This window comes from Merops nubicus, unplaced genomic scaffold (assembly GCF_000691845.1).
Source record: "Merops nubicus isolate BGI_N331 unplaced genomic scaffold, ASM69184v1 scaffold6389, whole genome shotgun sequence".
NCBI lineage: Eukaryota > Metazoa > Chordata > Aves > Coraciiformes > Meropidae > Merops > Merops nubicus.
This window is the reverse complement of record NW_008628952.1, coordinates 44,873-61,681: the sequence shown is the minus strand read 5'-3', so window position 1 is coordinate 61,681 and position 16,809 is coordinate 44,873. Positions and strand designations below refer to the sequence as shown.

Genomic DNA, 16,809 nt, shown 5'->3' with positions numbered 1-16,809 from the left:
CTGGAATTTGGTTGTTTCTTGATGTAATGACTCAATAAAAGGACTCACTGCCTGAGTTTCTGCTGAGGCATTCTACAGGGGGAAGGTGCTCACGGATGTAACGTGAAGATCTAAATAAAAGTGGCTAAAGTACCTTTGTTACAAATGATTTTGCTTTGAATGAGTTTCACTCCAGTAAAATACACCTACAATTTATGGGTCCTCTTCATTACTGCATTAGATATAACTTACAAATACAAAATAACTGAATTAGTCTATAAATATGGACTAGGGCATGGCAGCAGTGGAAGCTTGCATCAGAAAAGTGCACGTAAATTCTAAAATCAAGGTTAAAACAAGCACATACTTATCTGGTATTGCAAAATGTAGCCAATAAGGTGGCCATTGGCTTTCTTAGGAAGTCCCCATGACAGAGTGAGGGAGTCCTTGTCAAAGTTTAGGATCCTTAGGAAGCGTGGTTGTTCAGGGACTGGAAGAAACATGGATTAAGCTTTCAGAGAAGAAGATTGGCCAGCTCTGTCTCTACACATGTTAAATGAGGATATTGCTCAACACCTACAGTTCCCCTTTCCAGTGAAGCGTTTTATGAATATCAGAGATTTTATAGTCACTGTAGACAAGGAAATCAACTTGCCTCGTTACAGGGACAACTCCTATTTAAATCCCTCCATCCCATAGTCTCACTCTGTCTTACCTCCTTCTGGAGTCTCAAACACAACAGGGGAGCTCTCAGGGCCATCTCCTTTGGCGTTGTAAGCCAAAACAGTTAAGTGGAATTCACTGAAGGGCTCTAGGCCAGGAATCATCCCATAGTTCCTGTCTCCTACAAACGTTAGGAAGTGTTTCTCTGGGTGATGCCTTTTTCCATCCAGCATGCTTTTTGTTTTCCACCAGCTGACCTGCATTGAGATTGGCATTTCTATAACAAATCATGTTCTGTGAGGCCGAAGATGATATTGCTTTCTCTCATCTTCCCAGAAATGAGAGATCACAATCTATCCTTGACCTGGAATTCATTTAACAGTTTATTCGATATACCAATATTGAAAGAGAAATTTGTAACCTTGTAGCCTCTTAAATGCCCACGGACTCTGTCCCTTGGTATTCCAAGCCAGAAGACTTTGGCCAACGTGCTGTTCACAATATCCACTGACACGCCAGAAGGAGCAGCATCTGGAACTGTAAAAACAACCCATTAAAGACCCTTCCAAGAGCTCAGTTTCACACTGTTCACAGCTACAGGGTTTGGCTTCCCAGCTCAAGCTGTGGCAGTTCACGTAGTCTTACCTCAGGCAAGGAAAAAAAAGCCATTCCACCTGCACCTGCTGGGTGAAATGGGTCAATAAACATTGTTTTGCCATATTAGGGTTTTTTGCTGAGGGCTGGAATGCAGGTGCATGGGGACCCATGAATTTCTACAGCAGTGTTTATGATTTCCTGTTTCAAGGAATGCTTACAGCAGTGAGAAGAATAAAAAGATGATTAACACAGCACTCAAGAAGGCAATCATAAAGTTTCTTTTTATAATCAATTTCCTTTTACAGCTAAGCTCATTAAACAGTAGGATTTTAATCACTACAGAACACAGAGAACTATTATAGAGCCTGAAAAGAAGAGGCCTTGATCCATCGACGACTGAATTGCAAGGCAGATTTTCCACTGATAGATATAAAATTAGATCCATCACAAACACACAAAGAAAACAAAAGTGCTGTAGGGTTCCTTGCTCTCTTCTCACTATCCACCACCTCTTCTGCCATAGACTCTCCAGGGGAGAGAAGATGCACCATCAAACCTTCCTGTTGCCCACCTCTTTGTTGGCACCCCACGTTAGCTAGACCCAATGCTGACTACTCCCTTGATGGTTTAAATCTTTAATTAATACAAAAAAACCCTTTTTATTTTCTTTTTTTTCTTTTTTTCCTGGATTTATTTCCAGTCCTCCAAATATCTTCTCTACTCATAAAGTCAACACCAAAGGGGACATGCTGCTGCTCAGAGACGTTCAGGTGGCCTCAGCAGTGATGTTATTCAGTGTCCCACAGATGTAGCAGGGCTGTCACATCCCTTGTGGGACGTGTGTGCTCATTCTATTAGCAGGGCAATCCTCCCATATGCTCACCTCTTAATGGAACATGATTATTAAAGCCCACCCTGAAGCTGGAGCTCCAAGAGCATGTGCAGGTTGTAGGTATCACAAGGGTTTGAAGCCCAGGGCATCTATTTTGTGACAATGGGTGGCAAGAGGAGAAAGCCTCTTTGTCTGTTCTAGCCTGGATGATGCTAGGCAGACCCCAAAAATCAGAGGTGGACAGATACTGAGAAGACCCAGGGAGAGGGCTTGGAGCAAGAGTAGACCCCCAGTGTAGGACGACTTCTCCAGAGACACAGGGAGAGCTGAGAGGAGGCTGTGCCACCCTGGAGCCATGGAAAGCCACTGGGCAGAAGCTCAGGCTGGAGAAGAGGACTTATTCTTCCAGGCCTCCACAGACAAGGTAACACTCAGCATCCATGGGAATGGGGCATCATCTATAAATTCACAACACCTAGAGCCTGAGAGTTTGTACTTAATTACCTTCACTTCTGCCAGTGTTAAACCATCAAATTGGGCCCCAGACAAGCTAAAGATTATTTTTTCCCCACCAAATCCAACACAGAGGCTGCTACACTTCACAGACTTCTTACGGACTGTGGCCTTCAGACAGGAACCTACACTAAGCCACCAACTGAGATTAATGAGAGCACAACTGACCTTTCCAAAAAAAATACCCCTCAACCTGCAGCAAGCTGCCATCCTTGGCACCCAGGAGCAGGCGTGTGTGTCTCATGTAGCCCCTCATATGGAGCACTGGCATGTCAACACTTTTCCCCCCGGGCTGCCTAATCCATCCCTCCCTACCCCAGGGTTTAGCATCACAAGAATCCCCCTCCCGCAGAGCATCTTCACGAGAAAGATTCCACCACTTACCATCCTCTCCTGAATATCCAATGGTAACGTTGGGTTCAGGACCAGATCCTAAATTATTGACTGCTTGGACTTTGATCTCGTAAGGCACGAAGGTGGGGGTGTTTCTTAGGGTCAGAGAATGTTTCTTCACCAGCTCCTCGTTCCAATCCGCCTCCACCCCCCGCTGCCGCCAGCTGACTTTGTACTCCAGCCCTGGCCCGTTCCTCTCCACGGGTTTCAGGGGCTGCAGAAGAAGTTAAAAGAGATCTCGTCTCCCTTTGTTGCAGGAATCATGAAACAGCAGCTGAAGGGAGTGGGGGAGATCATTTTGGAGTGGGTTACAACACAGGGAGAGGAGAGGGAGGGGAAAAAAGGAAGCTTGAACTTTTCGCTGTCACGTTAATTTTAAGGTGGTTGAGGAAAAATGTCATGACTTCAAGAGAAAGGTGGATGAAAGGCAGAGAAACGGTCAATTTAAAACCAGAAGATTTGCCAGTAGACACATTTCTGCATACTACAGACATCAGGTTGTGCTTTGCCCCAGGTTTTTGTTTCCTTGTGTGATGTAAAATCACACGCCTTTTAGCACAGCTAAAATGCATATTTTGGCATGAGGCTGTGTGTGCCTTTTAGTGCAGCTAAAAATCTGCATTTTCTCTTAGAATTTTATGTGGTACAGCAAGCTGGGCCATTAAAATTTAGATTTGTGCTAACTATGCACCAAATGCTTGAAACTACGTGTGGACATTTAATGGGCCACTGCTGTGCTACTCCTTTTTTACTGATCAGCTGAAGAATTCATCCCAGCGTGGTTCCCATCTAATTAAGATTAATTTATAAAATATTAGAAGATGTATAGCAATGGCTTGTCATGAGACCATCTCCAGTTGAGTTTCTTTCTCTGAAAATGTACTTCTTTAATTAATAAAGTTAACTAGTCACCAAAATGATGAGGGTTATTCCAGTCCACTGAAACAGCTGTGGGTATTTCCCATCACGTAGCCTACTTTTAATAATAATTAACTATAAATTATACATTTATAGATATATAATAACTGATATGTATCTGAGCTGCACACAGAGGTCTGAAATGACATGGCATTGACTTGCAAGTGCCAGCAGAAAGCAAAGCCCCATTGATGGTCCTTTTGTGTGGGGGGACCTAGGTCTAAGTCTGGGGGATCTCCAAAAATTCCCATTTGTCTACTCTGAGGGTGTGAAGACCTTTGGGATGACTGTGGTGAAGGAGCTGGGAGATTGGGCAGCTTTCTAAGAGGCACTGCTGGGAGAATGATCTCCATCTCCATAGCAAAGATCCCAGGGAATGGGATTTGCAAGAGAAGCTGAGGAAGTAAAAAAATTCCTAATAAAAAAAAAAATAGCTCCTTGTTCAGAGTGAAATTGCAGCACTGCTTGACTCTTATTTTGATCTCCCTTAATGCTGCAAATCCTTGGCTGAAAAGCCAGTCACTAATGCTCATCTGGACACTTAAACCCAAGTAGGCAGATTAACATCATTTTGCAGCCTTTGTCTGCCAGAAATAGCACGTTCAGTGCCCAGCATTTCCTCAGAAAAGCCTACTACTAGACATAAATTAATATCCTGTTTACAACGTTGAAATGATTCAACAAGATTTAAGGAAGCCTGTCCATCCCATTCTCTCCCTTCAGCCCCAGCTGTCCCTTTGAGTTTTGCCCTGTCTGATGATGGGCAGCCTGGTGAGGAGCAGCACTTGGGCACTGTTCAACGTTGGCCATAGCAACATTTCCCAGCCATGCTGGTTACTACTGCTCTGCATTTCTTCTGAGAAGCAGGGTTGCCTCCTCTGACCCTGGGCTATGTCATAACAGCAAAAATCCCCCTTCAAATCCAAGTTGGTAAATCTAGAGAGCCACCTCCTTTTTGGTGTAATTATAGCCTAAACCATGAATTCACACTGGGGAAACGTTTAGTGTTCTTTGCTGCAAGCAGCAGATTGAGAAGTAAATCTCCTGTAAATTGTGTTTAATTCCAGCCACAAAAAAAAAATAATATGCTTCCTTCCACAGTTGTTGAAATTTTTTGTTAAATGGAGCTAATGACATTTCTGTTTAAATAGCTCTTTAAACTGCTGGCACAGAAGCTGTAATCCCAAAAGCCAGGGAATGTGAAGCCTGGAAACCATCCTCAAGATTTTTCCACAATTCCTTTGCCACATATTGCTTAGGAGCTTTATCTAGACTCCTTTAGTTCTTGATGTAAAAATTCTAGCTTGCTGTCTCTTGGCCAAGGGATCAGAGCTGGTAAGAAATGAGGGAGGAAATTCAGAACATGTTTAAGTCAATAACAACTTTACCTTTGACTTCAGGAGCATCAGGGATCTTACTCATGGAATTAGCTAATATTTCCTAAAATCCAGGGGTAGGGGAGGGGGAGATAAAGTAAAGGGGGCTATTGTTTGTTTTTTTTAGTGTGATTATAGTAAAACAATATCCTGATAAATTCCATCCTGCTTTAGAAACTGCTGCTTGAAGGGAGAATCTCTTTCTGCTGCTGTATCACTGACAGGCACATTTCCCTTACCTCCCATTTCATCACCATTTCATTTGGTTCAGAAGCTTCCACTCGGATGTTTTCTGGGTTCTTGTCAGGAGCTGGAACCACACAGGTGAGCAGGTTAGTTTGCATATCCTGGGGTTTATTTGCATTTATTATTTAAATTAAAAAAAAAAAAGAAAGGTGCAAAACATTTATTTCCACATTATTAAGAGTGAAAGACACGTAGACAAAAAACTTTCATGAGATTAATTACTTGGATCAGCAAAGCTGCTGTGACCAAAACACATTGTTTATGCAGTTTGGATTCCTGAGTGCCCTTGTTGGTTGGAGCCACCAGCTAACATGAAATGGTGACTTTTGGATTTCAAAGCAGCAGATGTAAGGGGGTTATGAGGGAGAGGTTTTTCTCCCCGTGGGGATAGCAAACAGAAGGTGTATCATTAGTGGGATGCACGCAGCTGAAAAGCTGAAGAAGGACCTGAAATTGAAGTGGAAGGGGGGAAAAAAGGGAAAAAAACACCAAGGAATGCAGATGTTGTGCTGAACAGTTGGCTTCTAAAATGACTTTCAGAGACACGACGTTTCCTGTCAGAATGTGAAACGCACTGTGACTGGAGATTTTTGACAAGCTTAGTGCTGTTGAAAGGCTGCCCATAACCCCTCATCTTCTCCAGCACCTGCTTGTCCATAAATTGCTGCAAGGGGCTCAAAACCAGCCGAGCTGGAGGTACCCTGGTAGGACACCCCCTGCTGACCACAGCGGCGTGAGCTCTTCAACTTTGGCATCCCTGGGCTCCCAATGAGCAGCAAAGTGACCGTGGGTTCTTCACCCCCTTCTGAAGCATAGCAGGACACACGCACAACCCCAACAATGCTGAAAACAAGAGGAAAAATATTAATATTCAGTCAAACTAGCTGGCAGTGCTTACCAGCTGGAGGTGTGGCGTAGCGCAGGGATGCTTTACTGGGCTGGCTCCTTCCCACGGCGTTCACAGAGATGACACGAAACTGGTAATTCACATATGGGGCCAGGGACAGGAGGGTTGTGGTGTCATTGCCTGGGACTCGGGTGAGCTCCTGCCACCTCCCTGGCTCCCACCTGTTCTCTTCAAACTCTATAATCGACTCTGGGCAGGAAAAGAAACAAAAAAAAGGCAGAGCTTGTATAAAGAGCTTATAAATAAGAGGCTGGAAATGAACTTACAACACATTAACAGTCATAGTAAAATTGATTAACTATGGTTATGAGCATGGTTTGTGTCTTCTAAGAGCCATGCCAGTGCAGGATGAGGCCATAAAAATCCCTCATACCATTAATTGGGCTGTTGTGACTGGCCCCAGCTTTCCAGGAGAGTCGAACGCTTCGGTTTTGATTTTCTGAGAGCTGAAGGTCTTCTGGAGGATCAGGAACATCTGAGAAATAATGAAAAGGTGTCAAGAGCATGACAAAATACTTCTGTTCGCCTTGGTGTTTGCTGAAGGACTGGAAGAGCAAGTTCAGTGCAGACGGTGGTAAAGCACCTTTTGCTTTCAAAATGGACAAGATTAGGAAAGTGAGAATTGCTTTTAAAGAACCTTTTTATTAGAGAAAACCAGGCTGAGTCTTCTGGTCCTGCTTTCTCCTTTATAAATGCAATATCCCTTCTGGAGTTCATTTCCATCCACTTTCATTGCTGGGCTTGCAGCAACAGATTTTTCTTTTCCAATCAACACGAAGGTCTATTTAATCATTAATGGATATTGACATTGCTCTAAGCAGGAAGTTTTATTAGCATCACTAGGATTCACTCTGGTGCAAACCAGAGGGGTAGAAGGTGACTCAGCTCCAGCAGTTATTGAGCTTGGCCTTTTAGATGATGAGTGAAAGCAAAACCTTCATTATCCCAGCCATGGGGAGCTATATTAAAAAGAAACAAGAAAATTCCTTACCTGCCATCTCAACTAATGCAGTCTAGAGAAAACATCAGAGTCAGAGGTGGTGGTTGGTGTGATAACTGCACTACACCTCCCAGGACCAAGTGGGGGGACCATAGAAACCCTGAGCATGGGATTACTCCATTCCTGTCAGAGTTCACTTTCCAGAGATGTGGTCACTTCTCAGAGATGGGGTTTTAACCAGGGCTGAGGTTACCAGCACCACCAAAACAGGCTGCTCCCCTTCACAGTCCTGGCAGACAGCAACAGGGACACATCTCTACAGCATGACCTGATTTCTCAACAGCACCAGGGGCAGAAGAGGTGGTCTGTGATGTGGCTCATTTGCCAAATTACCTGTGATTGAATGAACTCTTTCAAATTCAATGTTTTCAGATTGACCTATGTTTATCAATAGGACAAGAGGAAAAAGCCTCAAGTTGCACCAGGGAAGGCTGAGGTGGGATATTAGGAAAAATTTCTTCCCCAAAAGGGTTGTCAAGCCCTGGAACAGGGTGTCCAGGGCAGTAGTGGAGTCCTCATCCCTGGAAAGTTTTAAAACCCCTGTAGATGTGGTGCTGAGGGACATGGGTCAGTGGTGACCCAGCAGTGATGAGTTACTAGTTGGACTTGATGATCTTAAATGTCACACCCAACCAAAAAACACCCTCACCCTTCCAAAGTCACACACACTCCCCCTCCTTAAACACAGGGCTAGAGTTTCAAAGTCAAAAAAAATGTACAGACCCAGGAAATCAGATTGCCCAACTTCAGGTCTTTGACTTCCTCCTGCCCCAACGTCCCAACTACATTTTTGGCTGATAATGTCATTTCTCAGAGCAAAACCAACTAAATTCAGCCACCAACAGTTCTACTCTTGAAGCATATCTGGTGTTAAAATTCAGTATATTCATTTAAAGAGAGCAATGGTGCATCTTAAAGATACTCACCCCTCTATCCATTCATTAATCATAGAACAAATATCTAGAACTATTCTAACAGAATATCCTTTTGCTCTTTGTTGCCCATATTTTGATGTCTCTATCCATGCCATGTTTAGTTTTTTAGCCATCTCACAAGCCTTTCGTTGCAAAAGAAGCCTCAATTTTTCATTTGGAGAATAACAGATATTGTTAAGTCACCAAGACCTTTCTTCTATAAAATAAACAAGGGGGAAAGAGCACCAGACTGTTCTTCCTCTTCTGCAAATCACCTTTTTAGAAGGGAATGAATTGCTTCATGAAATTTTCATATGTAACGAAGAGTCTACAAACATTTTGAATTATACAGCACCAAAGAACACAGTACCATAAATAATATGCATAGCCTCTTCTTAATTTACTAAAAAATACCATCCATTTAAAGTTTGAAAACATCTTGAAGGTCAGATTGTCTTAGTTCTTGTTGCAATCACTGCCAGAAATAAACGAAAAATGTGAAATGAAGCAAAATTTCATTAAAATTATACAAAACTCTCTACAAACCAGAACTTTAGTTATTGACTGATGCCCTTAGGCACATGTGCAAAGGATTGCACATCATTCCACACGTTCACTCTCTTAATTTCAAGTGGTCCTTCAGAAGGAGAGGTAGGTTGTAAGGGTGCTTACACAAGGTCAAGCTTCAAGTCGTGTGGGTCAAGGCTCTTCTTTGCTGTGGACTTTCTCTTTGGCACTGGACAATAATTTATGCTCAGATTCACAGAGATAATGAATCCTTTTAGGTGCTTAACTTTCAGAGGAGTTGGACATCTAGCTGCCAGCCTTAAGTCTTCTTCAAAAATAATATGATCCAAGGAGCAATTTGTGTGCAAATCTCTAGGAAAGGCAGGTGAAGGACTGACCAAGGACTTCAAAACAGAAGCAGAACCATTATTAATATGCTAGTACACCTTCTAGCCTGGGCAAGCTCCTACAGCCACTGTGGGTGACTCCTGAACTGAGAAAAAAAGGCTGTCATCTCCTAGGTATTGGATTAATCACTGAAGTTGGTGTCAGCATTCCCATTCCAGGAGATACAAGTGAGGTTATTGAGTGAGAGGGACACTGCACCTCTCTGAAATTGGGTTTTTGAGGCTCTGGAACTGAATTGGGCAGAAGAAAGCAAGTAAACCAAAGTGCTGTGGTGGCATTATGGAGTACAGGGAGCTCTCTGCACACCCCAAAAACATCCTCTTACCAAGAACAATTAGCTGTGACTGGGCTGTGGTGCTGTCCAGAGAGGTTCTAGCCACGCACGTGTAAATTCCTTGGTCCTCCCGTGTCACGCTCGATATGAACAGTGTGTCCCTGTTCAGAATTATCCTAGGTGGAAAAAAATACAGGCAAATAAGGAAGAGAAAAAAATCTATAAGATAAACATAAAGACACACCGTTCTCTGAAAAAATATTCATTAAAAAAACCCTTGGTAACGGGACATTTTGAATAACATAATTTCATGTTATTCTCTTCTTCTCTCCTCTCTTCTGTGGTGATTAATAAAGACCTGTGACATCCCACTGTGGGACCCTACTCATGGGACAAAGGCAGAGCTTCATCCCCTCAAGGTCAATGGCAACACAAGAGTAGGGCAAAATTCAGCCTGAACTTGGAAGTTCTAAACCTATATGTAGGAAAAACTAATTGCTTTTAACATGTATTATTTTAGGCAGAATCCCAGAAGCATTTTCCATTCATTTCAGCATCACAAGGACTTTTTGCTTGGGCTGAACAGGTGTAAAACCCAGGAAAAATATTCATTCCACTGAAGTGGAGAAACAAAACCTCAGTTGACAGCACTAGGGGTAGGGCTGTGGGTTTGGGTTGAACCATTTCCACAACGTTCTGCTGTGCTGGTGAGAGAGTTGATAAAAACCAAAACCATTGCCAGCCAGCCATGGCTCTCATAGATGTGTTTATATTTATAGGTATAGAAAATGCAGATCTAGTCACAGATTGCATGAGGAATTCTTGCAGACATAAATTTGCATTTCAAGCTATTAAGACTTGTGTTTCTTGAAACTCATGTTCAGCACTATTCTGCTGAGATCAGGAAAACTCTTGATTCTTGTCTCCTTTACCTGCCATCTTCCGTGCTGTTGACTGGCAGCTCATCTCCATCTTTTCTCCAGGATAATTTAAAACTGTGTTTCAAGTGTGAATCATACTCAGACTGACATTTCAATAAAATTGGATGTGATTTCAACACTCGGGGGTTCTTCGGAGTAACGACAACTTTTGTAGCATCTGATTGATCATAGAAAAAACACTTTGATTAGGAGAGACTATCACATTAAATTTTCACCAACCACTTCATAGGTAAAAATCAACCTTAGGAGCAACAATCATGTCTTTTTTTTTGTTATATATACATCCATTTCAAGTGAAGGAGTGTGGGTTTTGAAATAGAAAAATTAAATCCTGGCAAATACCATCTTGAAAAATTTATTTTTAGTTCATTGCAAACCAAAGAGATGCAGAAAAAGAAACCACAACATAAAGTCACAGGTGAAAATCCTTGTTAGCAGACTGTCATGCAGTGGATGATAAAAAAAAACAGGCTTGAATGTGATTTTTATGTCCAATTGCCATTTGAAATAGGCTTTGGCAACGATCCAAGAAAAATTACAAGCTTATTAAAGTCAAGTGAGACAAAATTATTGCAATCAAGTTTGTTCTTTTAATTGACTCTAGTCTGAATGCGAAAACAGACGACTAAGTAAGAAGCAAGCACTGGGCTGAATTTATTTTTACAGTGAAATGTTGCTCTGTGAGAATTACATTGTATATTTTCATGTTTATTATCCCTGTAAAATTTACAAAGCAAAGGGAGTAGAAATAGAATACAAAAAGAGTGGGGTTATTTTGCTCAAGTTTATTATTGCAAATCTGCATCTGAGAATAGTTTGAGGACTTTACTAACTGAGTATTTATTTAGTATTTAGTTTGGCATAGTTGTTTTGGTTCTTTTTTTTTGTTTTGCTTTGGGTTTTTTTGTTTGGTTGGGTTTTTTTTCCTTTAACAAGCCCATAATCCTAAATAAATTAGCATACAACCTACTAAATTTAACCTTTGTGCTCAACAGAAACTGTTGACTGCAATCACACCCTCCATGGGAAAACCCCTCCTGCCCATTCATCCACATAAATCCCTTTAAAGAGAACTGGAATACAAGGTATGTATCTGAAATTGATAAGTAAACACATTCAGTAATTTTTTTCCCCCCTCTATTTAGAAATACTCAAATCCAAGAACCTCCTCTGAATATAACAGGGCTGGATGGCAAGAAGGAGGGAAAATCCTTTCAAGATAATAAAGTTAACACCTCTGAGAAGTAAGGTGAAAGGTTTTGGTGGGTTTCACAACTTCTGCAAGCGTCAAGAAGAAAGTGAACATCATGTGAAAACGTGGGGAAACCCCACAGAAAAATGGAGACAGTATTAACTGCTACATATAAATATGTATATTTAGTATACAGAGTATTTGTAGCCTCCGAGAATAAATCTGTATCTTGGACTGAATAGTTACTAATTGCTTACTGAAAATTTATAAATAGAAAACCTTAGCAGCTGCCAAAGGTCTTTCTGCTTGTGAGATGTTACCTCTGATATCCAGGTTAGCAGTGATGGCTCTTTTCCCAACAGAGTTTGCAGCCCAGCAAGCGTAGGACCCTGAGTCTTCCTTCTGGGTTTCTTTGATCTCCAGGGTGCCATTCTCATTTAACTCATAACGTTGTGTGGAGAGTGGCTCTATGCTGTCATCCTTGGTCCTAAAGATGATAAAGGTAGTTATGGCTTATTTCTAGGGCTGCAGAAACTCTTATTTCCTGGTTAGCAGCTATTGCAGGGAACACAGGAATTTGGGAGCTGGTCTCAGGTCTGCCACTGAGCAACCAAGTCAAGAGGAGCTCACGTGCAGGCAAATTGTAAAGGGATATCAGCTTCCTGCAAACCATAGCCACACTGATGGCATCTAAAAAGATCTTTAAACTAGTCTGGCTGAGTCTCTAATCCACAATTTTAGTGAACCTGTCAAGTACCATGACAACTCTGTGATTTCCAACAGGAGGGAACCATTTCCAAATAAATAGGCTCTGAGGTTTCCACCCCAATAAGGTGTCCAGATTTTGAAAGTTGGCAAAACTAAACTAAGGCCAATGAAGCTGCAGCAGGGTTTAGCTGTCTCCAGCATGGCTTGGTTTGCTGAATATCCCATCACTTGTCTCACTAGGATTAAGGACTTTCATTAACCTTTCCTCATAAACCACTTCTCCAGGGTTCTTGAAAGAGCATTTAAACACAGAATACTTTTATTGCATACAGCTTTGTTACAAATCTCTAATTTTATCTGCTTAAAAATAATAACTAGCACAATTTTCAACATTTAGGGAGCCTGGATGAACTTATTGCATCTGGAAACATCAGCTCTTGGTGGCTTACCATCGAACATCTGCTGCAGGTGAGGCAAAAATGTCACAGTGCAGGAAGGCACTGGAACCCACGACCGTGGCATAGTTTTCACCATCTGAGGTCAGAATTAAGGGAGCAATATCTGCAGGAGAGAATGCAACATGAGCAGCACTGCATTTCAGAACTGGGAAGATAAATACTGTCCTTGCCTCATGCCCTCTTCCAGCAAAGGTCAAAGGCTTAGCCACTGAATGGGAATTTCACTAACTTTTGGAACCAGTTGCACTGAGCAACCTACCTCCCAAAATCTTTGCTGACAGACATAAAGGTGATTGACTGCTGGATATTTATGTCAGAACACAAAACCTCAGTGTGCTCCAGGAGAGAAAACAGACCTGGATGGGCTTCCTCTACAGACCCTTTCTGTTAAATAAATTCCCACCACTCTCTCCAAAGACCAGGCTGAGCATCAACAACTGAATTTAAAGATTAACAATACACTTGGTAATTCAAAAACAGAGCTGTGGTCACAATGCAGCCCCCAAGTTGTTTCAAAAGTTTTTTGAGCACAACCTCAGTCTTGTTTTTAAAATTAAGAAGACATCAAAGCTCATAAGGACTAAGCAAACAATATTGCACATGATAAGACCTTGTTGTGTTGGTCTGGACAATGTAGCTCTTAAAATCTGGAGGATACTCACTGAGGACGTTCACGTTGGCACTAGCAAGGATGGTGCCATGCTTGTTGCTGGCCTCACACTGGTACACAGCACTGTCCTGAAGCTGAAGGTTGGTAAGGCTGATCTCTCTGGCAGAGATTCTTCCTCTGAAGGTCCTACCTGGAAAGACCCAGACTATATCAGGAGATGGAGAAAACACAGATGGAGTTCACAACCTCTCCTCACTGCTTTAGAACCAAAGGCTTCTTCAAAAGCACAAAGACCAGGAGCCCTCTATGGACATGAGCTATCCCAGATCCAACAGACAAGGTTACAGGGTGAGGCAGGAACTCATGGGTGCCACCACACCCTGCAGCTTTCACCATCCTCTCTTCAGTTTAACCATTAGCTTTATGAAGTAAATAAATATTAATCCGTGTCTAAATAGATGTCAAAGCAGACATCTGATTTGTGTGATCCATCTAACTGGGCACAACACAGGCACATCAAACCCTCAGCCACCAGGTCCCACCACACCCTGCAGCTTCCACCCATCCTCTCTTCAGTTTAACCATTGGCTTTATGAAGTAAATAAATATTAATCCGTGTCTAAATAGATGTCAAAGCAGACAGCTGATTTGTGTGATCCAACTGGGCACAACACAGGCACATCAAACCCTCAGCCACCAGGGAAGGAGCAGGTTGGGTTTTGCACTTACTGTCTATGGGCATCCCGTTCATCTTCCAGTGAATGGTGGGCTCTGGGTTGCCAATAGCTTCGCACAGCAGCACCAGATTTGTTCCTACACTGTAGACACCACCTTCGGGCTCCTTTATCCACCGAGGAGGCTCTGGAAAGAGGGGACATGGCAAGGATGAGGTGGCACACAGCAAAAGCCTGGCTCTGCTATTGCGGTGGTCCTCCAGGAGATGGCAAACGCTGCCCACAGTTCCCAGCCTGTTGGGTGGCTGAGCTGGATTCCTTGCAAACCCGTGTTACAAGAGGTACAATTATCATCAAGTTCTGTCCTTCAGACTCGGTGAAATGCGTTTGTCAGGGAGTGTCAGGAGTTGGTGGTGCTCAGCCAAGGAGAAAACAGATGCCAATGGGAAGGTGAGAGGCTGGGGAGGGATGTCAACCTGAAGGGGTCCACAAGGACCCTCAGGCGTGAGGTTGTGGGGCTGGGAAATGAGGTGAGACTAGTTCAACAACTCAAACAAGATGCAAAAATCCATCCAGCTCAAAACCCTCGAGCAAGCAGCTTCCACGACTTGCCCAGGAGCTGCTGGAGGACAGAGCACCACGACTTGGGAGCTCCACGAGAGGATGCAGCACCTCCACCTGCTCGGCTACCTGGGCTGGGGAGATGCACCACGATTTCCAAAATCCTGCTTCTCCATCGTGTATTCAGAGGAGAGGCTGGTCCCTAACGTTTAGAAATGATGAAACATTAGGGAGGAGAGAATCATGAACCCGAGGAGCAGTCCGGAAGGGTTGCCCACAAGGTGGTGGTAGAGGAGCAGGAAGGTGCTGCTGCATCCTCTCCTCTCTCCCAGCACTGCCAGATAAACTGGGGAAACCCTCTTTTTTTGTTTTTCTGAGTTGGAAAAACACAACCATAAGGGAGGGAAGGGAAGTAGGGAGGGGAAAACCCCATTAATCTGATTTCTACAGGCTGAATTCAGGTCCCTGAGCCTGCCTCCCTTTCAGCAGGCAGCCTCAATCCAAAAAAATCAGCCTTGAATTCATCCTTCCCTCTCCCTGAGATGCAACAAACTTTCAAATATTAATTTTAGACCTAACACTGCCTCTTCTGCATGTGCTGGGCAGGTCACTGGGCGTCTCAGTGTGGTTGAAAAAGATGAGCTAATGTATGGGGAACATGAGGATTCATTAGTTAATGCTTATAAAGCGCTTTGAAGATTAACAGAGCTGTTGCCTGGTAATACATCTCCAGATGTTATCAGTGCCATACACTAAAACAAAGCCTCATGGCTCACAGTCCTACAGATGTATTAAAAAAGCCACCCCTGAAGTGTGATACACAGGAGCTGCTGCACACAGTCCACCACTTCCCCAGCAGAGCATCCATGGAGAGACACCGTTAAGCCACAGCTAAAAAATGAAGGAAAATTCAAGATGCTGAAGCTTATCTAAAATCACATCTTTGCAGTTCCTTCCCACAGGACAGGTTTCTTCCACCACCTTCCTCACCAAGTGCTGGTTGCCCTCTCATGGCGTGACCATACCTGTGATGCTTCCTTGTATTTTGACTCCAGGAAAAGAAAACTTTTGCAAGCAGCAGAACATTTGGAGTTTGGAGATGTTTTTCCTTCTCTCTCTGTCATATACCTTATGCTTTCCTCAGGAAAAGACAGGTCAAAGGCACGGAGGTGTAAAGGTTTGTAAGAGCCCTGATGAGTTCATTTAGTTTCCCACTAAGTCTGCTACAAACCCAGTGGTTGAGATGAGATGTTTTGGAGGAGTTGAGACACCCAGCTCGGACTGAATACAAACCACCCCATGGATCCTTTGCCTATCTCCATCTGCCCATGCTCTCTGCAAGTGAGCTGCAGATGGATGATGCCACTGCTTGCCCTTCTCAACACTGAAATTGCTGTGCTTGCCCCAAGAAAGTGATGCAGCTCCAAAGCCATGGGCAATGAGATTTTGTCAGGCATGAAATGTGATTTCACAGAAAGCCTGGAGAACTTCTTTTCTCTGTGGCAGATCTGACTACTTAGAATTAGACAAAATACCAGTATAACAAAGTATACACACTTTTTAACAACTACCAAAACGAGCTGGACAGTCAAAAGAGCTGATCTGTATAAGTAATATGGTATAGCAAATATTTTATTGCCTAATATATTCTTCTTGGGGAGAGTTATCCATGTGGGGGACCAGATGAAGAGATTTATGCTTTTATAGGAATGTAATGACAGACCCAAATCAAAAGGGATCTAAAATGGGTATCTAGTCCATCCTTCTGCAACAAAGCAGGATCATCTACACCTAAACAACCCCTGATGGATCCAAACCTTCACAGCTTCCCATGCTGCCTAGAACCAGAACACATTTTTAATGTCTAACCAGCTTCTGCCTTGCTGCTACTTCAGTCTACTGTATCTTGCATCACCCCCCAGGGGAACAAGGAGAACAATTCATTACTATTTATTCTGAAGAAACTTTGGTGCAGCTATAGCTTGCTCTATGATCCCCAGATTCATTCTTTCCTAAATGAAGCACATCTATCAATTTTTTCCTCCAACAACTGGTTTTGAGCTCTGTGACTACCCTTGCTGCCTTCTCCTGGACTGCTTTAACACCAGCCTTGATGAAGTGCATGATGTAAAATTGGT

At 43.0% G+C, this 16,809-nt stretch overlaps 1 protein-coding gene across 2 annotated transcripts in view; it reads right to left on the bottom strand.

The window, feature by feature from the left end:
* Positions 1-16,809, bottom strand: part of CHL1 (cell adhesion molecule L1-like) — a 52,717-nt gene that overhangs the window by 11,872 nt on the left and 24,036 nt on the right. For both annotated transcript variants that reach the window (XM_008946831.1, XM_008946830.1), the window contains exons 9-21: positions 14,166-14,297; positions 13,489-13,626; positions 12,818-12,929; positions 11,981-12,147; positions 10,460-10,625; positions 9,579-9,703; positions 6,798-6,899; positions 6,416-6,613; positions 5,511-5,581; positions 2,969-3,191; positions 1,064-1,179; positions 695-899; positions 347-469 (exon numbers count right to left, since the gene is read on the bottom strand). In XM_008946831.1, coding sequence (XP_008945079.1) covers positions 347-469; positions 695-899; positions 1,064-1,179; positions 2,969-3,191; positions 5,511-5,581; positions 6,416-6,613; positions 6,798-6,899; positions 9,579-9,703; positions 10,460-10,625; positions 11,981-12,147; positions 12,818-12,929; positions 13,489-13,626; positions 14,166-14,297 — 1,878 coding nt within the window. The remainder of the gene's footprint in view (positions 1-346; positions 470-694; positions 900-1,063; positions 1,180-2,968; positions 3,192-5,510; positions 5,582-6,415; positions 6,614-6,797; positions 6,900-9,578; positions 9,704-10,459; positions 10,626-11,980; positions 12,148-12,817; positions 12,930-13,488; positions 13,627-14,165; positions 14,298-16,809) is intronic.